The sequence below is a fragment of the Pristis pectinata genome, chromosome 6, assembly GCF_009764475.1.
Source record: "Pristis pectinata isolate sPriPec2 chromosome 6, sPriPec2.1.pri, whole genome shotgun sequence".
Taxonomy (NCBI): domain Eukaryota; kingdom Metazoa; phylum Chordata; class Chondrichthyes; order Rhinopristiformes; family Pristidae; genus Pristis; species Pristis pectinata.
In genome coordinates, this window is record NC_067410.1 from 28,777,538 (window position 1) to 28,802,347 (window position 24,810).

Here is a 24,810-nt window from a genome sequence, read left to right on the forward strand (position 1 = left end):
TCAAACACTTAGCACTTTTCCAAATCATCACACTCACAACTCAGCTTGCACAGAATGTCAGCCATTCAACTATCTCTTCCAGAGTATCCAATCAGAAGCTCAGCTGTTAATATACCCAACCCTGAGGCAGGAAGTTATACTCTACAGACTTTGCACAAAAAAAATGTTTTCAATCCAGAGCAATACTGAGGGAATGCTGCCCTGTCTTCTTCATACAATTCCATGGCAATATTTCAAATAAGTACACGGAGCTATCTCAGATGTCCTAGCTGATGGATATCCTTCAGTCAATGCCTATGGATAATCTAATCATTATTAACTATGTTGTTTTGTGGGAGCTTGTTGTGCATAGGGTATTGTGTTTCCTACATTCCAAAAGTGATCACCATTCAAAAATACTACATTTTATTGTCAAATACTTTGGGATGTCCTGAGTTAGAGGCACTATACAATAAATACTTCATTTCTCATATTCATGACATTTTCCAAAAGGGAACAGCTACTAATGGACCATGTCAGGGAGCCAGTTGGTTGTGTAGAAGTCTTGAAATCAAGGCAAATAGCTTCAGCACCTGCAAAGATCTTTCTACTCAACTTTAAGGGGCTCTATAAAGAGCCACACAGGCATAGAATAGCACTGACAACCAGTAGAAATTAATCAGCAACAAACTTGGAAACAATGCAAGAAGTCTTGGAATAGCAATAATAGGGATGGGGATGGGTCGGAGGGGGGATGCAGAGAGATGAGGATTTGTTTCATTGCTATGTTTAGTTGTGTGGGAATGTGAGGGGATGCTTCAATATGATAATGCTGGTGATAGTTATTGCAATCTTTCTACCCGATGTAATTCCAGTTGGCTCATGCCCCTCGCCAATATGGGGACCAGGACTACACGTCACAAATTGTACACCCAAACATATTTGCCACAGAGTTGGATCTTGTGGCTTCTATTTTCAGAAAAGATTAAAATTAAAATCAGTTGGAAGGTTTGATAAACATTCTAATTTTTCTCAAATTCTTTCATCATGAAGTATAGTGCAACTATAGACACCACCATCTACTGCTCCAGAACTCACTATATCAAATGGAAAATGTACAGCTTTTATCAGAGAATAATGATCAATGTCCTTTTGGTATGTTGCTTTAAAGGAATCATAAATTAATTTCTGTGAGGATTATCCTCATCACCCAATGCAACTTTGCCAGAAGAGACAATTAAATCCTAGACCAACTGGCTGGTATTTCCTCTCCCTTGCCCAGGAGCACTGAAGCAATTTATAACACACATCACAAATGATTGAACTATAAATATGCTGATAGAAAAATACCAGTTACATGGAAGCAATTACAATGATTCAGCATCTAACAAGGCAAATTAGTAAGAAAATTCATTTTGGTTATCTTGTGAACAATACTCACTTCTACTCATTTATAAACAGCAATTCATGCTTACTGAAAAGTCTTTGGGTACTCTAGTTCTAAAACCTAACAAACACAACCTGTTATCAGCAATAATCTGTTGAGCATTGTAGTGTAGTGGATGCTTTCATTGCTTAGGCACAAGCTCCAGTATAATTTAGATTAGCTCAGCCACATTCATCCGTGTTCCAGAGGGAATATAGTATTAATATTGAAAGCTAAAATGGGGAGTGAAGACATTTCTTATAGCATATTTTTTGCTCAATAGTGGATGATGAATGTTACAAATTACCTCCATGTCCCTTAGCCAGGGAGAGGAAATGATAGCTAGAGTTTAATTACCTCTTCATACATAATTACAGAGAAAATCCTCATAGAAATTCACCTCCAATAGGTTCAGGGCTTAGGGTGAGAAAATAGGGCAAAATTATGCTGCAATTTAAAATCCAAGAACAGATCACTGGGCTGAAATGTTGTTTGAACAATCATAACATACAAGGATCTGGACCAAGGACTAGGAAGTGGGATAACCCACAGTCTATTTTTCTGCTGCATGGACTAGAGGACTGCTTGGACATAAAACCGAGACCTGACCCAACATATAAGCTTTTTTCTGACCTGACTAATTATGTACTTATAGAGCTTCCACTGAAAAGCTGAACTAGTCCTTATAGCAAGTTCAACACTCTAACAGCTCCCTGGATAAATAAGTTTCTCTTGTATTTCATGATGGATTTCCTGGTGACTTTGATATATTAATGAGCTCCTGTTTAGGACTCCCTCACATAAGTAAATGTGTTCTTCCACCTTTTCAGAATTTTAGAGGCCTCTATTAGTTCAGCTCTCTGGCTTTACCTTTCCACAGAAAAGATGCTCATTGTTTTCCTGAAAATTGTAACTTTTTAGTTCTGGGATCATTCTTGTAATTTTTTTCTGCACCTTCTCTCGCATCTCTAAAATGGAGGCCAGAGTGAACCAAGTGTGATTAACCAAGGTGCCACAGAAGCTTAGCTTAACTTTTGTGCTTTTCAATTACTTGGCTGGAATTGAATATGTCTATGTTTCTAAGGCAAGTTGTCTTTGTATGAGCTCAATTCTAGTCAGTCTGCAATAAAATGTTAATTTGAACCAGTTTTAAAGACAAAGTTTCATCTTGTTTCATGTGCCCCCTCTGAAAATTCTGAGTTTAATTATTATTATGAAGTAGAAGTTTTCTTCATCTTATTTCAGAAATTTAATTTGGATGTCAACAGAAAAGTTGATAGACTTATTGGGTACACTTACAGGCACATCCACATACTTGGAGGCTGCTTTCACCTTTAAGATAAATAGAAAGAAGGAGATGACAAAAAGAATCCTTGGGGTAAATCCACAGATGCATCACATTAACATGTTGTGTATATTTTTAACATACAAAAAGACACAATGCCTTTTAACTGTGCCTCATAAAATGAGGAGCGTGGAACCTCAGATTAACAGATAATCAAGAATCCCCAGCTTTGGTCTAGCATGTATGATATAGATATTCATTTGGAATGGAGAAAACTCTGATACAAATGTTACAAGTTAACCTTTCTTTTGTGTTGCAAAGTTGTTCTAAATCAGAGAAGGAAGGAATTACTGCGGACAAACTGTAAAATAAGATTAAATCTCACACATGGGCCTGCTCCAAACAAGTCCAGCAGATAATTCAGGAAAGTGGCTAACAAGAGTGCAGATGTAAGGGTACATGCCACGCCATCGATATACAGCAAAATTGAATGAAAACATAGAATACTTTCATGTTACTTTTCTAAATGGATAGAGCATCTATATTCATCTTCATTAACTTATACTGAGCACAAAAATAATATAAAAACTTTTCTCTTACAGTGAATGACAGAAAGGATGAGAAGAGAGTCCCTTCATCGTATCTGGATAATTTGGACAGTACTCCTTCCAAAATAGTAACAAACTATTGGAAAAAAATGATTAAAGTCAAATGAAGTTAAAACTTTAACAGTTCTTTCCAATCTGAAAAATAGATGAACATAAGCTAACAAGGCACATGCTGAAGAATCTAAACTTAGTTTTATTCCATCATTCTTAATTCTAATGTATGAACTGAAAGGATCTGACTTGCTATTTGTACAGTTCAGTCCACTGCTGTTAATATCACACTTTGCTGCTAATTGGACCACAAATTGTCATATATATGCTTGATCAGATGTAGCACTACTATTGTTCAGTTAAGTTAGTGAATTGCCTCTCCACCAAATTCATTTCTTATAATGTAATCAAAAAGACTAGTTCTCTCTACAATGTGATTTTTATAAAATTCTCCAGAAAATTCATTAACACAGTTATATCAGTAAAGCACTTGAATCAAATACATGGCATTTAATAATACTAACAAAGATAACACATTACCTTAAGTAATTATTCCCTTTGAAAAGATCAGGTGAAAAATATAACATCCAATTGTAAAAACCACCCTTGTTTAAAGGGTGTCTTAAATAAGAGATCAGATTTCTAAAACATGGTCATAATATTCTGAACTGTACCTTGGCAACCATGAGGGTTATCATTTCTTTGACAGTTTCTTCAATCAACTCATCAATTTTAGAATGATATTGCCGCTGAAAAAATAGAAAAGTGCATGGGCAAAATGCGATATTCACTTTTTAAACAAAATGCTGGCAGAGGCAGATCAAATGTTCACCCAAAAATACATATACAATTTGCCCCTTTATCTAGTTCTGTCCATAATCATTTTATTATTTGTTAGTATTCCAATACTTTGGTGGTTGTGGGGAAATTATATACAATAAAATATTAAAATAATTTGTGTGTGTATTGTTGATGAATATTGCTCTTTTAGTCCTTTAAGGAGATATGCAAGGAAACATTACATCTTTTCCTTTTCAATGATAACAAATTTATTGACAAATGTCATCAGAACAAATTAATAGTTCTAATAGGGAAAAACATGTTTGTCATTTAAATTTTGTTCTGCAATGGCTAAAGATAAGCATATGATTACAGTTAAGATTGCAGCTTCTTAGCATTGCTTAAGACATACAGCTGACTGATATCTTTGGAGAGGAGTTGATACAGGAAGGAGGCTAATTTTAATGACTCTGAGAATTGCAATTTTGTGTGACAGTTTGTTTGAATCCTTAACTATGAATGGTTAGGAAATTACATCATTTTTTGCACGTCTTTAAAATTTGTTTGTTTTTGCATCATTTACTAACCTAAATAGAGTTAAAAGCCAGTCTGTGGTCTGATCCCTGATGTAGGTTGTGTGGAGTTCTATATGTGAACACTCATTTTTGAGATGGTTTTGAAATGATTTAAATGCTTTGTACTTCCAAATCAATTACATATCTTCTGACAAAAAGTCTCAGATGAAATATCAAATCTAATCTCTTTCCACACATGTTGCTTAACTTTCTGAGTGTTTCCAGCATTTTCTGTTTTTATTTCAGATTTCCAGCATCTGCAGTTTTTCTTTGTTTTTTTCACTTATTTCTAAGTTGGATGAGAGTGAACATAGTAAATGTGTATACCCAGCAAAAGTCTGAGTTACCTTTTAAGTTGCTGTGGGTGTAAACTTGATGTGGATTTTACTGTGAATTAGGACTTTTTTTCAGGGACTAGGTATGACCTTGAAGGTTTAGCCCAGCAGTTGATGCTTCAGGATTGTGTTTCATGTTAAATCAAATGAGATTTTGATTCTGTTGGGTTGCTGCTGGAAATTGCATTTCTTTCATGCAGTTTAAATTGGAATTAACAAAAGCTCTGCTTAATCTGAGCAAGACTTGGTATTCCTCAGTGACTCCTTGTGCATCCACATAGGTTCAGAAAAGGCAATGAGATAAGGGAAAGGCTCAGTTACTAAAATTATAAGTTGCATTTATTTATAAGGATAGTGTCTCCTTGAGACATATGCAAAAGCTATTTAGAGCCCAAGTACTTCATGAAGCTCCACCTTGTTTCCTGCTTAATGAGGCTATTTTTCCTCAGACATGTTCATTACTTTTAAATTTATTTGGCCTCAGGTAACTTAAAATCAACTGAAGAAAGAACAAAATGATGTAACTTACTGGGTGTTGTTTGCAAGCACATGCAATCACACAATCTTTTTTTTAAATTGTGGTTTAGTTGATAAAATGTTGATCTGAATTAAATTTGGAAGAAATTATGATGACCTGAATTCCACAAGATCCATATGTAATTCTGACTAATTTTGTAAATTATGTGAGAGACTAGTTTGGGAGACATCACTTAATAAAAATTGGTGTCAATGATTTCTATGTTCGAATGGGATTTTAAGGATAAAATTGGTACAAGTTTCAATTTGTACAAAAACTTAGAGAAGAAACATAATATGAATGCATGTCTCAATACAGTTTAGATATCAGATCCTATACTACTGAGTGAGCTGAGAGTGCTTAAATTAAATTAGATACTTGTTTATTAGTCACATGTACATCGAAACACACAGTGAAATACGTCTTCTTGCATTAATGAGAATGTGCTGGGGGCAGCCTGCAAGTGTCGCTACTCTTCCGGCACCAACATCGCATGCCCATAACTCCTAACCTGTACGTCTTTGGAATGTGGGAGGAAACCGGAGCATCTGGAGGAAACACACGCAGACACATGGGGAGAACGTACAAATTCCTTACAGACAGCGGTGGGAACCCGGGTCGCTGGCACTGTAATAGTGTTACGCTAAGCGCTACACTACCATGCCGTAATCAAGTCTCCCAATTCACAAGGAAATCCTTTGAAGTGCAGAAATGAATAAATCAGGATTGGTCAATTTGACTTTAAAGAACATGTACAACACATTTTATAAAGAGTATCCCACCCAATGAGTTAACCATGGCCTAATTAGGGACAGTCAGCATGGCTTTGTGTGGGGCAAGTTGTGTCTTACTAACTTGATTGTGTTTTTTGAGGAGATGACGAAGGTGATTGATGAAGGTAGAGCTGTGGATGTTGTCTATGTGGATTTTAGTAATGTGTTTGACAAGGTCCCTCATGGTAGTCTCATCCAGAAGATTAAGATGCATGGGATCCATGGTGACTTGGCCATTTGGATTCCGAACTGGCTTGCCCATAGAAGACAGAGGGTAGTGGGTGATGGGACTTATTCTGGCTGGAGGTCCATGACTACCGGTGTTCCACAGGGATCCATACTGGGACTTCTGCTGTGTGTGATATATATGGAAATGGCATGGATGAAAATGTAGATGGGTGGGTTAGTAAGTTCGCAGATGATACAAAGATTGGTGGTGTTGTGGATAGCATAGAAGACTGGCAAAGGATACAGCAGGATATAGATCATTTGCAGATATGGGCAGAGAAATGGCAGATGGAGTTCAACCCAGCCAAATGTGAGGTGTTGCACTTTGGAAGTAATGTAATGGGACTTTACACTGTTAATGGCAAGATCCTTAACTGTGTTGACGTATAGAGGGATCTTGGGGTCCATGTTCATAGCTCCCTGAAACATAGGCTGATAGGGTTGATAGGGTGGCATGCTTGCCTTTATTAGTCAAGACATTGAGTTCAAGAGTCGGGAAGTTACGTTGCAGCTTTATAAGACTCTAGTTAGGCTGCTGGAGCACTGCATTCAATTCTGGTCTCCCCATTATAGGGAGGATGTGGAGGCTTTGGAGAGGGTGCAGAAGAGACTTACCAGGATACTGCCTAGATTAGAGGGCATGTGCTATAAAGAGAGGTTGGACAAACTTGAGTTGTTTTCTCTAGAGAGGCAGAGGCTGAGGGGAGACCTGATAGTTTATAAGATTATGAGAGGCACAGATAGAGTAGACAGCCGGTATCTTTGTCCCAGGGTCGAAATGTCTAATACTAGAGGGCATGCATTTAAGGTGGGAGGGGGTAAGTTCAAAGGAGATGTGCGGGGCAAGTTTTTTATTTACACAGGGAGTGGTGGGTGCCTGGAATGCACTGCCAGGGGTGGTGGTGGAGGCAGATACGATAGAGGCGTTTAAGAGGCTCTTAGATAGGCACATGAATATGTAGAGAATGGAGGGATATGGACATTTTAGGCAAGAGGGATTAGTTTAGTTAGGCGTTTAATTACTAGTTTAATTAGTTTGGCATAATATTGTGGGCCGAAGGGCCTGTTCTTGTGCGGTATGTTCTATGTTCATTGTGTCTAAATGATAAAATGATCCTACACAGCATCACAAGTTTCTCACCTTAATGGAATATAACAGAACACCTCATATATACCCCAGGATATCACTTGGCACAAGCAGCTTTCTCCCTTTTAGTGGAGTAATTAAAGGATTTACCAAGACTGAAAGTTCTAGAATGATTGGAAACATTTCTTCCAACTTATGTTAAATAGTGCAATTGCAAGTGATGATATTTTATAGCATTAAAGAAAGTTAATCCTTTCTGCAGACAGCTCACATTAGTGAACAGTTTCTCTGCATGCTACCGAACAGTTTTGCTGTCGGAGGCATTGGTAACCCTAGCCATGAGCATAAAGCCCCACACTTGGCAATTCTTCAGCTACCTCTGCCATTTTCCCAGGGGCTTCTGGACTTGATCCCATGGACCATGCATTAATCAGCCTCTGCCCAAGAATGACTTGAATTGAATGACTCATGACATGGCACAGAAATACGCCGAGAGTACAAATGTGATTGGTCATTGCAATACGGAAGTTGAACCGCAGAGCGAGTTTGCACAGAAAAGCAGGTATCAGACGTGCAAAGTTGTTTGACAAGAGTACAACCTTAACATAGTTAATGAGTTCAGGCGAGAGAGACAACTGACAAAATCATTAAAGCATTGGCACATATGCCAAAGAGAAAGTGATTCGGAAATAATTGAGATAGTGTTAATCTTTTGAAGAGAGTGAAGTTAAAACTAGGAGGAACATACAACAATAGAATTAGGATAATTAAATAGTGGGGAAATTTGATAGTCAGCAAATTATCCACAAAATCATTAGACAAAATTTGTACAGAATTGATGGAGACCCTTCTTTTACAAGAGAAAATGCTAGTTTTAAGGATCAGACAATTGAATATCAATATACCACCATTATCAATAATTATCCTGGATTTAATTGAGAGTGCACTGATCCACCTGACAACATGGCTCAACCAGACTGTGAGTTTGACTGGGATCAGATACTTCTGCTGTACCATTTTAACGTACATCTCAGAGGATCTATCTTGGGCCCAACACATTGATGCAATCACGAGGAAAGCACGCTAGCAGCTCAGCTTCATTAGGTGTTTGAAGAGATTTGGTATGTCACCAAAGACTCTCGCAAATTTCTACAGATGTACGGTGGAGAGCATGCTGACTGGTTGTATCACTGCCTGGTATGGAGGCTCCAATGTGCAGGATTGAAGGAGGCTGCAGACAGTTGCAGACTCAGCCAGCTCCATCATTAGCACAACCCTCCCCGCCATCGAGGACATCTTCAAGAGGTGGCACCTCAAGAAGGTGGCATCCATTTTTAAGGACCCTCACCATCTGGGACATGTTCTCTTCTTGCTACTACCATCAGGGAGGAGGTACAGGAGCATGAAGACCCACACTCAACATTTCAGGAACAGCTTCTTCCCCTCCGCCATCAGATTTCTGAACGGCCCATGAACACTACTTTGTTATTCCTCTTTTGCACTATTATTTATTTTTATAACTTATAGTAATTTTCATGTCTTGCACTGTACTGCTGCCACAAAACAACAAGTTTCACAACATATGTCAGTGTTAATAAACCTGATTCTGATTAACGCAAACTGCACAGTACTTGGACACTAATATTGCTGACCATGTCATACCTGACAACAATTCCCCTTTTGTTAAACCCATTTTTTTCTTCACTTGAGACAGACTGTCACCAATACATAATTCTCAATGTCAAGGTTCAAAGAAGATAGTGATAAGTATTATAATCATTGGTAAAACATCAGACTAAACATTTCATTCTCGAGTCCAAGTAATTTTACATATTGCTAATTTTACACCTGTAATACCTACAATACAGCTAAAATTAACAGTAATATGTTTAACCATTCAGTTGCAAAAACCTCAGAAACAAATGAGCAGAACAGCTAAAACAAATGGGTAATTTAAGAAAATATGAGGGTGCATTAAGAATAGTACCCACCCAATCCAGGGGCTGGAAGAATTTGCAAGTGAGGTAAAATATATCAAAAGTGGAGACAACCTAATGGAAAGCAAGTTAAAAAGGCAAATAGAGAAAAAAATAGCTTTGAAATACTGTGAGCTCCCAAGAATGGGACAGTTTGTTCATGCCAATCAGCAGAAAGGGAAATGTTTTCACAGCCTGGAAGATGGCTCTGGGAACTTAATGTCCTTCAAATACCAATGGGAATGAACATATTGACAAATTGTATGAGAACCTATTGATAGTTCTGATGGGAAACATAGTTTTCCACTTACTATTTATCTATTTTGGTACACATTTACAATAAAATCATAGCTTCTTGAGAATTGAACCGTTGTCTCTGACAGGGTTTGGTGTAGGCTGAAAACTAAGATCTTTTCAGCATCAAGAGAAAGAGTTGAGTCTTAGGTTCAATTAGGATATATTCAATGACCTTATCTTAATTTTTTAAATTAAAGGCATGTGCACTCTTAGTTCAGCATAAGAGTAGGTAGTATTGCCTATTACGTGTTTCAGTATTGATAACCACTTAGTTTAATACCATTTTGTGTTAATTTTGCTGAGAGTCAAGCATTGGTCCTATAGAAAGTGAGTGTGAAGAATTAAAATAAGACGTAAGGCAGAGGTATTAAATGGGTCTTTACTAGAGAGGATACAAGAAATAGATGCAAATTTAAAATTGCAAAGGAGGAATGAACTCAGGAAAATAACATTCACTGGGGAAGTGGTACTGAACAAAATTGTTGAAGCTGTGGGATGACAAGTCCCTGGGTCCTGAAGGAAGTAATTTTGGGGTCTTAGAAGTGATTAGTGAGAAAATTGATGCATTGATTTTAATTTTTAAAAATGACCAAGATCTTACTGAAGTGGGGAAGTTATGGTTCAGTCTTGTAGGATACTGATGAGTCACAATATAGACCTCTTTATTTAAGGAAGAATGTAAATGTGCTGTCAGATTTAGTGGACAGCGAGGTTAGGTTGTCTAATGAAGAAAGATTGGACAAGCTTTGCTCTTGTGGGAGAATTTAGGATTAGGTTTACAGCTCAAAATTATGGGACTGCCAAGGTAGGAATGGGAGAAATAGTTTTGCTTCATCGCTGAGGGTCGTTAGTCTCACCTCTCGAAGGACAGAAGAAGAATATTTTTAAGCCAGATATAAACAGAATCTTGATAAGGGGGGTAAAAGGTTAGCCGAGGTAGGCAGGTATGCAGGACTGAGGTTGCAATCAGATCAGTTGTGATCTTATTGAATGGTGGAGCAGGCTTGAGGGGTCAGGTGACCTTCACCTGCTCCTAATTCATACATTTGTCTGATAGTAAAACAAAATATTCTTAACCATATTGGTGTCATTGAATCATTGACCTCAGAATATTTTACAGTGTCAGCAGGAATGTTTTCAGCTGAGAATGATCCTTGGGCATTATTCTCATGGAGAAATTGACTATTTTTGAGAGATCTCGAGGAAATCTTGGTCCTTCCCTAATCAGAACAGAACTGCTTTTAGGACCAAGTACAGAATTTTCTATGAACATACCTTGTATGCAAGTACCTCCCTGCAGGAAGGAAAAATTTGGGATGAATGGATGAAACTTCTTACAAAATTTCCAAACATTACAAGCAAAGATTTGAAAGTAGAATATATTTGTTCTCTATGTTGAAATTTAAAGAATATGTACCCAAATTTATTGTATTATTCTGGCATCAAATGATCAATGCATTTGCCTGTCTCAACTATTTTTGCCACAGTGTAAGCCTGTTTGCAGAAAAAGAGGCAATTGAAATAAATGCATTTAAGTGTTAGCATGTGGTTATCCAATAGTATAACAGAGCTTACAAAAATAAATACAAATAATATTAAATCAATAAAAATAAGTTCTAAAATGATATTATGGATTGGTATTTCATTAAGTCTTATACTTTTGGACATGTACTTTTTAACACACAAGTCCAAGAGTTACTGATTGACAGACTGTACCGCATCTGTCACTATACTCCACCATTGGACTTCACCTGGAGTAGGATGCAGTTCTGATGTTCCATTGTTTTCAATGGAGATTCTTAGCCCGGAGACAAAGGGGGAGGTTAATACATTTTAAAAAAATATTTCTTTACAGTTTAATATTTCAAATTATTTGCAAATGTTTGTGTCTTTTTAATTAACTTTTCATTATTTTGAACATTATAATATTCAATTCAAATAATATTCAATTTCAGAAGTTTTCAAATGTGTTTTAAACTAAGGGACATTTAAAAACTCTTAAAATTTACTTACAGCTTTGACAAGGCAAAGCACTGCTGCCAGCTTTGTTTTCTGTCAAAGCTTGTCAAAAGTGTTCTGTACTCTGTTGCAGAGTTGTCCCCTCCTAACTCAAAGTAGAGAGGGCCAGTGAGGGAGATCCTCTGCATCCAGGTCAGGTGAGTATGGGCTGTGACTGTGAGCAGTGGGCCAGATCAAGAATGATTCATGTCATTGTTCCTTGCTAATTCTGGAATGGATTTGATAGGCTAAATAAATGGTGTAAGGTTTCTGCAAACCAGAAGATCTATCCATCAGAGGGTGTACTGGTTGAAAACAGCCATGAAACTTCAAGGACATTATTTTTTTATGGCCTTGTCATGTTGCCATATTATTGCAAGTTGGATTTTATAAGTGAGAGCACAAAATTCCAAACGAGTAAATTGTACTAAAATTCTACAAATCACTGGCAGGTCACAGTTGGAGCATTGAGAACAATATGGACACCTCACTTTGGGAATGATGTCGAAGTCTCAGAGAAGAGCAGAGGACATTTACCAAAGTTATACCGGGGATGAGAGACTGCTTATGTTGAATGATCAGAGAAGCTAGGATTGCTCTCCTTAGAGTAGCAAAGGTTAAAGGGAGATCTAACGTGCATTCAAAATGCTGAGGGGTTTTGACAGAGCTGGTGGGAAGAGACAGTTTCTTCCTGCACCAATTTAAAGCAATTCACTAAAGAACTAGAGAGAAATGAGCAGGAATGCTTTCATTCAGAAGGCTGTCAAGATCTGGAAAGCATTACCTGAAAGGATGTTCGAAGTCAATCCCATAGGAACTTTCCATAGGTACTCATTAAAGAGAATTAATTTGTAGGGTTATGGGAAGAAGTTTGGGGTGTGAACTGAACTGGACGACTTATTCAAAGAGCCAGAACTGGCACCACAGGCTGAATGGCTTCCTTCTGTACTGAGTTTATAATTCTATGGTTGTTGATTAAAAAAATATCAAAAGAATTTAAATATTTCACAATTTATCCTTGAACTGGGGCCTCTAAGTGCCTGTTTTCTGAATTTAGGAATCCAGTTTTTGAATTATGCTCAAATTCCGCTCCAAGAACGAGTCATCCCTATTGACTCTGTGTTTGTTATGGATAGTGAATTACTAAGAGAGCTTCATCTTTCAATAAATAAATGATCGGCTGTACTGAACTGACCACTATTTGGTGGTTCCACCAATTGTCAATCATTCACAGCTCAGCCCTATTCGGACTGCCATACCTGCTTGGAGGTCAAATATCAGCATGTTTGACTTCCTGCTCCACTGCTGGACCTGTAATTGAGCCCAGGAACAGAGCACTGCCTATTGTGCCAATGATAGTCAAAAGTTGAGTTATTTAGATTATTCAGGTAGCTAGATATCAGTTTGTAGCCTTACAGGTTATGGCTCTTCAAGTGCCTATCCCACTACTTTTAAAATGCAATGAGGGCTTCTGTTAATTTTTGTAATCCAGTAAATTTAGAAATGCTAAATAATTTTGGATGTTTTTCTAATGCTGTATTACACCATTCAACTGAAATTGTAACAAGATGAATCTCTGCTGATATTCATTTAGAAACAAACACTTATCTTTGAAAACTGTAGCACAGATTAAGCATTCAAGGGGTTAATGTAGATTGGTCTAATAGATGGTATTATTTAGTTTAAAGTATTATGCGCAAAATAGGTCATCTTTGTATACTGTATAAATATTTTGCTCTAAACATTATAATTATGTAATGATTTGCTTCAGCTAAATTTGATTTATATCATAAGCTGCTCACTGGAACTATTCATTTTCATGAAAAAGTGTTAACTTACTTCCTGGCCCACCTCCATACTGCAAAGCTTTGTGGACTGCGTCTTGGCATCAACCATCACATTAAACATGGTGCATATTGACTGTGGGACACGGAAATCTGTTGACCTGCTTGTCTTCTGTAGCTTGGCTTCAAATGCAATCCGAGTCCTAACAAAGGAAAATGGATTGTTTTAAAATCTGAAACACAAATGGTGTTAGGGGCTACCTGCCAGTGACAAGCATTAAGATTGTATTTTTTAATTCAAAAATATTTATTATTTTTATTGCATAATCATTGTAGAATTATTGTAGATACTTATAAACATACCTTATTCTATTCTCTTGTGCATTATGTTACTGTCTAAAATATTCAAATTACTTTTTACTCCTACACGTAGTTTCTACAGGTAGAGGCAGCTTGCGAGACTCTGGCATTACATTTCAGGCCACTTGTCTCACTCTGTCACCAGTAAGCATTCCCATGTAATATCCAATTAAGATTATGTTGTAAGTGATCATAATACGGAATTGTACACAGCAAATGATTGACGTGCTATGTCAAGCTTGTCGCTGTAATACAACAGGCTTCTTTTATTTCTAAATTGGCAATCATTAACTATAATTAAATCTTACAGATAATCACTAAATAGGGATTATGTTCTCACACAAATACTTGTTGGGTTTGTCTTTAATCCTTCTATAGAAAGCCTAACCTTTTAACACATGATTCAATCATATCGCTGGACATGAGCTTTAGTCTTTGCTCCAGGTGTTTTGCAAACTCCTCCTCTGGCCAATGCAGATCTCTAATAAAGGTCTGCAAGGCATCCAGTTTCCAGAACAGATCTTCTGAGGTTCCTGAGCCATTGCTGAAAAGAAAACAAGGATATCAAAGTCACTCTCTGGTCACTGCCGGTGATTACAAAAGCTGCAATCAATGCCTGGGGTGTACAGCAGTTGTAAACAAGGGAAAGATATCGGGTGTAAAGGTCTCCATAGTCATAGCTCTGGATTTTTTTTATCATACACCTTAAAGTCTTGTTGCCTCATGTTACGTAACAGTTAATAATTCAAAGGACTGCAAAGGAAAATTTTTCAAAGCTATTAGGGAACAAGTAGGTTTTTAAAAGTGTATGGTAAAAAGTTACCTGGAATTATAACCACCAGGAAAGTGTGGTTATCGTATGTTGTGATTTCATGCACACTTCAAAACATGTCTCTCAAAAACAAGTAATAGCTGCTGTTGGGATCGGGTAGTTTTGTGGTTAGTAGTGGTGGGCGAGGCTTTGCTGTTCTCTTCATCCCTTGCAACACAGGTCACTCAGCCAACAGCTGTCTTATTTTGGACAATCGTGACTAAATAATTTTGAAATATTCAAATACGCTCTTCCACAGAAAATCCCAAACAGCACAGGAATATGTAGGCTAGTTATGACCAATACCATTTGATGAAATAAACCTATGCAATTCAGAATTTTAGCAGCTTGGCTGCACTGTGAGATCTGAAGCACATTTTCTTGCCTCATGAAATTCATCCTCGCAAACCACTAATGCCAACACTGTACTTTTTTTTAGATGTTGTACACACCATGCATTACCATTACTGCTGGCATCATCTTCAGAAACAACATATGGCAGCGTGCGTTTCCAATGTGATGGATGCCAGCTGCACTGAAGTAATGATTGCTTCAGAGCGTAGAGAAAGCTACCGTGGGATGAGACCATATCCCAGCATGCCAAGGTAACCCTCACCTTGTGGGAACTCTGTGGTGACAGGAACATATTCCTAAGAGGGTTCATTTGTTTTTGGGACCCTTTATCAGTTGTCTACAGAGATCACAGTTAAAGTAATTTATCTATTGCACAAAGGGGGTTGCAAATATTGCATGAAAGGGGGTTGGAAATAGTCCAGTTCCATTGGAAAGATATAGAATCAAGCATTTTATAGTCTACTTAATTTTGACATAACATATCCATGTCACAACAAAGTGCTTTCTGCGAGCACACTGAAGTTTAATGCCATTACTTCTGGAGAACCAAGAACACAACCACACAACCAGGAATTATGAATTGTGTATCATCAGCCTTATTTCTCTCAAGTTCTATATAAAAGTACACACCATCCTCAATATAATAGTCCATGGGGAGCCAAGTATTGTGAATGTTATAGTGAGTTGTATATCATAAAGAATGTCTCATAACATGCTATAAAGAGTATCACAATTAAATTGTGAGTCAACAACCAGCAGCAGAGTCTATGCTATGTCATGAGGATGAGGTGCACAGTAATAAGATTTTATTGTGGTTGTCGACTTAGCTTTCCTCAAATGTTTGATCCATATCTTTCCAAAGCATCACACAGCATGCAACAAAAGAAAATGGAAAATCATTTATGCATTCCATTTTCATATGTTTCCTAATCTAGTCTTGCATATAGTCAACCTGGCATGAAAATACTTCTTCTTGTCTTTGGAATGCTTCCAACTTTGCAAAGCTGTATGTCATGCTTTGAGTGATTTGAATGCATTTAAACTGTTAAGTATCCATACAGTTAACAACTTTGCACATCACTTTGTTAAAATATTTCCTTTTAATTAATTTAAGTTAGGGCTTTTACAAGAGTTCAGGTGATCAGCCTGAAACAAAAACTGAAACCATTTTTTTCTTGTATCTATTACTGTATCTATGATACAATAGTACTATTGGCTGCCATATATTGGTATGCTTAAATCACTGGATAAGGTAACCACCATTACATCTCAAATGAGCAGATAATTCTTACTCACATTTAAGTAATAAAATCTTTAAAGCTTTTGAAGTTATCTTTGATGATTTGTTAAACATTGACCAAAAAGTTGTCCACTATATATCCAAATATGGGTATGAAGTGACACCCTAGATAGGTCATTACCTCTGAATTTTGTATTTACAGGCCTCTAAAATTTTACTGTTTCCAGAAGTTCTGAAAAAATGTACTTTTTTTAAAATTAAGAAATGTTTATAAATGAAGAGAGGACACTTAATTATCTGAGACTACAAATATATTCTTAGTTAGTTTCTTAGAACATTTAAAATGGATGTTCTCAGTGAAAATTAATGGCATATCTGTTTTGCTATTTTATTACCCAAATTCTTGATTTAAATTAAGCAGATAAAGAACAAATTCATGCCAGGTTGCTTTAGGTGACAAATCAGACCTAACGTGTATTCAATACACACTCTGCATCATATATAGTAGCGATCCAGGACGAAGCAGAAAAACTAGGCATTTGTGGGAGGTTAACTGGTAGATTTGGTACTTTGGGGAGATTCACATTTGGTAGATTCACATTGGGCAGATTACTTGTTAAACTCCTGTGGAAGAAACAGACAGAAAGAAAACACCATAACAGTGACAATGTAGATGCAGATGTGGAAGCATGTGACACCTCTAAATAAATTTGCAAAACTATCAAAAAATTCACAGCAAATAAAAAAATACAACAAAAGTTGTGTTGATTAAGAACGTGTCCATGATCTGTGTGCTTGCTGTGGATTTTCTGAGTGTTGCATTAGCAAGATTTAAGCAAAGTTAGAAAAAAATAAGAAGATACCAGGCATCTGGAAGCAAAAATTTGATTACTGACAAACAAAAAAAAATGTTTGTGGCATGAAATATGTTATTATATTTATATAATTACTGAATGAAAATCATCATTTTGTTCATTCACCACACATCTTAATGTGCGGCTGTGATTTTTGTGTCAGCTGTCATTTTAACCCTCTAACCTTTGCTTAGTATTTTTTACTTTAACTTTAGAATTAACTTCTGTTATCAATATATTTGTCTGTTCCAAAATGCAGACTCCCCCGATAAATAATGTATATTGCACATACAAGTAGTGATATAGAATAATCTTTAATCATTGCACTTGAACTGCCACTTAATACTTTTCATTCGGGATCTACTTAATAAGATAAAATAGGCCAATGTCCTCCTGACAGAAAAGTTACCAATATAAAATAACTGTTTATTTTGTGTATTTATTTGCAATTAGTAATTAATTACAATTGTTTAATATGAATTGTTAACTTAAATAGGAATTAAATATAATTTGGAGTCAACAGAATAAACATCATTTAAATTACTTATTATAGTGAAACAGCTACAGATCAGAGTCTTTGCTATGTCAGAACAGCACAAGAATAAATCATTTATGGTGTAAATTCTGATCAGATTGACAGTAAGATAATGAATTGTGGATGAACAGCCAAGTAACTGTGAACTTTTCGGAAAATTTGAATATTGACGTGGAGTTAGAAAGTGACTGTCTCGTACAAAGAGTTAGCTCCCCATCTGTTGCATGTCTCCATGCAGTGTGGACCTCATTTTGATGATAGATTCACTCACTACTCAGAGTTCAAGATTAAGGAATAAAACTGGAAACCATTAGTAGCAACATGATCAAACCATTGTCCCATAGCTACTTTAATCTTTTAAGTTGCAAAATTTTTATTTAATTTAAAAAAGCAAAATTAAAAAAAGCTTGCTTAAGATGAACAGCAGTGGAAAAATCAGTGACATCAGGTTTTTAAATGGGGCAGTTTGCCTGTGAAATACACCTGTCACTGTTAGTCTGGCTGCAATTCCCTCTGACATTCATTTGCATGAAATTTACATCGCTGTGCCCTCTTCAGGCACAGTCAGGGACAGACAGCAGAGAAAACAGAAGTTGTTTGTGTGCAGTACCACTCGGAAGCAAATTGAGAAAAAGATCAGTACCCATATTTCCACTGCACTATTGCCATTTTTGAGACACTATTTGGCACCAAGGTAGAAGAGAACAGGCCCCAATGGTCCTTTAAACAGGCAAAAATGGTTTGGCTTTCACACAGATTTGACAGTATTGCTCTAAAATTGACACTGGGTCTGTAAACTGCTAAAATATAGCAGGTTGTAAAGCAGTTTAAGACAGTGAATTATACTTCAAGCATTACTGGGATACCCAAAGCTCAGCCATAAAATTAGAAAATGTATCTATAACCAAATTACAAATGTATTTGCACACAGAAATACCACAAATATTTGTGCCACTTTTTAGTTTTCATGGAATTCACTTCACAGTTAATTGAAACCTTTGTACTTTTGTACATTTTTAAGTCAAAATTGATGGATAACTTGTAACTTGCTTTTATCATTTCCTGTTTACTTATTGAAAGAACAAAAATAAAAGTTTTACCTTAATGAATGCAAACAATGAGTCAAGGGTAGAAATATCAAAGGTATTACTGTGTTCATAAATATAATTGCTTGCACCTTGCTTCCCCATAACAAAAGAATAGCACAAATTTAACCTGATCTGCCCAGCAGAAAGTGGGCGGGTCGGCATATAAAAAGCCACAGGTTTTTTGGTAATCAGCCAGAGCACACTGATTAAAATATTTATTTTGCCTTTTTAATGGGTATCTAAGCTAGCAAGGATCTCCTGTAAATGTGTTGATCATGAAACAATGATTTTATATCAGTTTTTAACAATGATTTGAACTTGCGCCTGAGCAGGAAAATGGCTGCAACTTTCTCGCCAGGCAAAGGAGAGTCAGGGTCTGCTGGAAAGGTGAAGAGGCCCAAATTGCAAGTTCATCTCTCACTTTTCTGGGAAGCTGGAGTGCACCAATCTTAGCTCACCCCCACCCCCATGTTTTCATAAGAGCCCTGTTGAATATCCGATTCCATATCTACCTTCATGCCAGCAGCTGGCCAAAGGCAGTAGGATTTTCCAGGGGATATTAGCCTATAGCACAAAAGGAAGATCCGGTGATTGAAACTGACATTGACTCAACCTGCTACAGGCAGACGGAAATTAATAGCTGATAAACCTTCCCATCTGCTGCCAGTTAAAATCCACTCTCTGGGTTTGGCAATTTCATTTTTAGATCTCAAAGGGGTATTTTAGTTTCAAACATAAAACAAATTGGTTAAAGTTTTTCTAGGCTAGATTGCAAAGGGCTCTGCCTGTGAAGCTCTCATTTTACAGCATGTTTGAATACTTGGACCACAGCAGTAAACCGGTAAAAAAGGACCTGAAAGGAAACACACCTGCCATTCAGCACTTTGTGCTGTTATTGGAATGTTAAACCATGTATAATGTGGTTGAGAAACTATTGCTTTGCTTTACATTAAAATATTCTCATTGTCTCTTTTATCATTGCTGCGTGCTAGATTCCACACGCACTGATTATTCTTGGATATCTGATCCAAATAGTTGCTGTTGAGGTGAGAGCCTGGACAATGAATCCTAGCTGGATAGGAATTGTAGTGGGTGGCTGGTTCACCACCATCAGCTTTTAATATGCATCCAAAGTATAAACTACCTCTAATTTCTAATTTACATATCTTTTTACATCTCACTTCAATGGTAGTGCATTTAACTTAATTATATTTACTAAGTGGAGATTTGAAACTTGGTCAGGCAATCTGTGTGTGAGACATTTAAAGGAACACTCCAGAAGTGATTGTATTTTTACTTTTGTGATAACTTTCGTACTTTACCTTCAAAACTCATCTTCGCCTTATTTATATTTTTAGTTCATATGACTAGAAGCAAAATAATTACATAACATATTTAACAGTAGAAGACAGTTGAAGTTTGATTGTCAGACTTTCTAACCATGAAAATTTGTACTCCCATTACTTCAACTGTAGATGTGAGATTTTTATGATTTTAAATTATGCTCTGCAAATATGCCTCTGTTTTTACATATCTTTCTCAGTCCAACAACCAGACAATAAAACTTTATAAAGTGGCAGGGAAGTGAGTCCACTGAATGCAAGTTTATTCAGGCCAAGAAAATGTTCCTGACAATATGGAACATAATCAGCAGGATTATTATAGCAGACTGAGAACATTTCGATTTGTACATCCTGCAGTTTTCCTTTAAGTTGAATGCTGATGGTTGTGATAAAATGTGATATCTTGACTCTAACTGTAGCAAATTTAGTCATCATGTGTAAATCTTCATCCATCAGCATTCAACTCAAAATATATCAAAAGAGGTGTCCTTACTTTACAGGTTCCCATGATTCTCGGTCAAAGCCCCTGTGAATCGATTGTGCAATTGATGACTCCATCAAATCGACATATCTAACCACAAGAGGAGCGAAGACATCTTGAAGGTGTTTGTGGAACTTTCCATTCAACAGATTATCTAAAATTGGGAATTAAGAAACAGATTTATAAAGCTATATTAATGGGAACACAGAAAGATCGGGAACACAGTTAGACCATTTAGCCCCTCATGTTTTCTCTGTCATTCAATTAGGTCTTTGGTGATCTGTTCCTAGAATCTATTTTGCTGTTGTTGCTTCATTGTCCTTTAAACTTATGTTTTGACTGAAGTCTACCAAAAAGATTCAGTAGCAACACCAAAAGTGCTGGAGGAACTCAGCAGGTCAGGCAGCATCTATGGAGAGAAATAAACAGTTGACGTTTCGGGTCGAGACCCTTCATCAGGACTGAAAAGGAAGAGGTCAGAAGCCAGAATAAAATGGTAGGGGGAGGGGGAGGAGCACGAGTTGGCAGGTAATCAGTGAGTCCAGGTGAGAGGGGGAAGATATGGGTGGGGGAGGGAGGATGAAAGGGAATGATGTAAGAAGCTGAGAAGTGATAGGTGGGAAGAATCTGGTAGGAGAGGACAGTAGACCATGGAATAAAGAGAGGGAGGTGGGGAATGGGGGGGAGGTACTTGACAGGTCACGAGGGCATCAACATTGATTTCTCTAACTTCCGGTAACCCCTCCCTTCTGTTCCCCCCTTTCTCCCCACTTTTGTTTTCCCTCATTCCTGTGGCCCCCTCACCCCTTCTCTTTCCCCTCCCTCACCCTCATGACCTGCCCACCACCTCCCTCCTATTCCGCACTTCCTTCTGTTTATTCCATGGTCTACTGTTCTCTTCTATTAGATTCCTTCTTCTTCGGCACTTTGCCTCTTCCACCTATCACCTCTCAGCTTCTTACAACACTCCCTTTCATCCTCCCTCCCCACCTCCCTGTCACCTGAACTCACCTATCAGCTGCCAGCCTGTGCTCCTCCCCCTCCCCCTACCATTTTATTCTGGCTTCTGCCCTCTTCCTTTCCAGTCCCGGTGAAGGGTCTCGATCCGAAACAGCGACTGTTTATTTCCCTCCGTAGATGCTGCCTGACCTGCTGAGCTCTCCAGCATTTTGTGTGTATTGCTCCAGATTCCAGCATCTGCAGAATCTCTTGAGTCTCCAACAAGATTCAGTGTCCAGTTTTGCAAGTGTATGAGGAAGAGAACCTCACTTTTCCACCACACTCTGCACAAGGAACTGTTTTCTGATTGGCTCCTCAGTGCCCTGGTTTCAATGTTAAGATTATTCTTGATTTTCCTCAAATAATTTCTCAGTATTTACCAAATCAAAGCCTTTGAACATTTTAAGCAACTTGATCAGATCACCTCTCAATTCTTTGTACTGAAGAGAATACAAATCAAGTCTATACAACCTGTCATTATTTAACTCTATTAAACTTTGGGGTCATTTTGCTGAATGTGTGATGGATCTTTTTCGTGGCCAGTTTAATAACATTAGGTTATAACTATCTGAAGAATCTAAAAGGTTGACTGGACTTAAAAAAAAACACATTTTTAGGATGTTTAAAGAAAACATTTTTAGCGGGGGAGCCATCAGCAGACAGGAGTGCCATCATGCTGGCCAGAAAACTCCTCCTGGTTTCACATCAAAATGTAAAAATATTATGACTTACCATTTTGCTGTTGCCTTATCTGAAAGTAAACTGAAGTTAGGGTAATGCTGCTTCTGCTCCCTCAGGCTCAATTTCCCCAACCTATGCATTAGCCTGCAACCCTCCCCCCACACCCACCCACAAAGGACTTGCTTTGGGGGTCTGCCTGAAAATGGTCCAGTCTAATACCAAGTTGGACATTTTATGGTCTCTACAATTGTGCCCCATTTTCCACCACGAAAGGCAGAATTGCCACATGTATTCTCCCATTGTGCATCTTTATGATTCTTGCTGATATTCTCAAACCCAATTCAACATGGCGCTTAGTGCAAAATTGATCAACATAATTAATCTAGTCATTTTTACAATAAAAATTAAGAACTAATCAAGAAAATAAAAATTGAACAGCATAGAAATTTTTTTAGTAAAATATAATACATACAATCACTCCTCAGGAAATCATTGAGCAGCTGAAATAGTGGGAAGCTGTCCCAGGTATCCGGGGCCTGTGTCTCCAATACACTGTCCATGTCCACGGCAAAGAGTGAGAGGAAGGTCTCTGCGTGTTCAACCATCAAATCAGACCACCAAGCAAAAGCCTTTGAAGCATAGAGCCAGAGGGGGAAAAAGAAACAATGCAAATAAAATCTCTCAGATAGTTCACAGAACTTTACAGTAATCTGGAACTTGGATCACATTTAACTCTAAAGGGTAGGTGTTCATATTATGGAACCAAAGGAGTTATTGTAAAGAAACAAGCATCCTGATATGTCTGAGAAAGGAAAATATTCTAAATCCAATTGAGAAGTTGAGAAGTCAGTCTTCTCAAATTTTGTACAATGTAGGATCTTACATTTACTTGCATTTTGAACAAAGCTTTCCTGTTGTTCTCTTAACAATAACTCACTGACGTCATGCCATTTACCAGCTTACTACAAGACAATGCCTCTTTGGGTATATTGGCTATTTTTAGTTTGCACTTCAAATATACATGCAGCTGGGACTTGTGCATGCTTTCCAATGTTCTGGGGAGGTTTCCCATGAGTTTTTGGGAGTTACATTCACATCCTGGGTAACAAAGATGTGAATGTGTTGAAAATGCATGCATGTTTGTCCTGTTATCTGTTGCTGGCTGGTAACATGCAACATGAGCGGCGCCAGCAATGGAATTTTCATACAATAATACTGAGGCAACATAATGCCAGGTTCATTTTATGTAGATTGCTTTATTTTAATATATATTTTTAAGGTCTGATCTTAAACTATTCAACGCTACACTTTTAGTAGCTGGCTAGCAAATTCCAATTAAATTTGAAAATCTGCTTTTTAAAAAAAATAATAGAATACTTGGATGATTTTTTTTGCACATTTTCCCACTTTCTGGCTCTGTTGAGATTATTCAGACAAGAATCTGGCTCGGATGATAAGTCAGTGACTGTGCACATCGCCAGTTTTATGGTCTCTGGTAACATTGCTTTTTGGTTGGGATGCAGGGAGTTTAAAAATCACAATCTGAATTGGGGCCACTAATAAGTCTCTTCCTATTCTGTCAGTTTAGTACCTCACCTCTGCTTAGTGCTGTTGGCCAGTGACCTAGCTGAGATTGGTACTTAGCGTTTTAGTAAAATCCAAGAGGAAATGTCAGCCAAGGCTGGATCTCCCAATCTGTGGCTTGGCAAATGGATGGATATCATTATAGTGCCTTCATCTAGCTGAAGTAAACTAAATGGCCCAAAATTTACTGGAGCAGGGCATCACAAGTGTATTTCATTTGTTGGATTTCATTTCTTCACCCTTCAGATTGAACGCTTTCTGTGATACAAGTTGATACTGGTCAACAGAGTACCTGGGGCCTTTGTCAAAAGCAGAAGCAGCTGTATATCACAATTAGCATAGAGATTTAAAATTAGAGAAGAAATCAGATAAAAGACAGAAAAGGAAATAGGGTGAATTAGATTCAAAGTAGATGGAGAAAGATAAGTAAAGAGAAAGAGAATAGAAGGAATTGTCATTCAACATAGCATCAAATTCTGGGCTAATAGTACGAGTGTGAGGGTGATTGCAATAACCACATATAACCAGTAACCTCCATTTAAAGATGACCATCCTCAAGATTTTAAACTATTTATTGCAAAAAATACATTTTAATATGGGTATTTTACATTTTAAATTACTCTTTTTTTAATTCATGTGTACAATTTTGAATCCCCCTTTATTGTCCTAAATGGTGTTCAAATTCATTAATCAATCTTGATGCAGACATATATTTCAGAAAACTCAATAAATAGTGATCATTTATAAATAATTATGATTATAAACAAGTAGCAGTGTAGCTGCTCCAAATAAATGCACATTTGGTATTCACAACATTTTGTTTGCTCCACAAACACTGCAC

At 37.3% G+C, this 24,810-nt stretch overlaps 1 protein-coding gene across 4 annotated transcripts in view; it reads right to left on the minus strand.

Annotated features, from left to right (window-relative positions):
- cadpsa (Ca2+-dependent activator protein for secretion a) overlaps positions 1-24,810 on the minus strand; it is a 337,975-nt gene that overhangs the window by 50,085 nt on the left and 263,080 nt on the right. For 2 of the 4 annotated variants that reach the window (XM_052017896.1, XM_052017895.1), the window contains 8 exons: positions 22,858-23,014; positions 20,718-20,859; positions 16,894-17,028; positions 14,388-14,543; positions 13,695-13,842; positions 3,964-4,038; positions 3,291-3,374; positions 2,705-2,737 (listed from right to left, as the gene is read on the minus strand). In XM_052017896.1, coding sequence (XP_051873856.1) covers positions 2,705-2,737; positions 3,291-3,374; positions 3,964-4,038; positions 13,695-13,842; positions 14,388-14,543; positions 16,894-17,028; positions 20,718-20,859; positions 22,858-23,014 — 930 coding nt within the window. The remainder of the gene's footprint in view (positions 1-2,704; positions 2,738-3,290; positions 3,375-3,963; positions 4,039-13,694; positions 13,843-14,387; positions 14,544-16,893; positions 17,029-20,717; positions 20,860-22,857; positions 23,015-24,810) is intronic. The other 2 variants (XM_052017899.1, XM_052017897.1) reach the window with 1 other exon arrangement.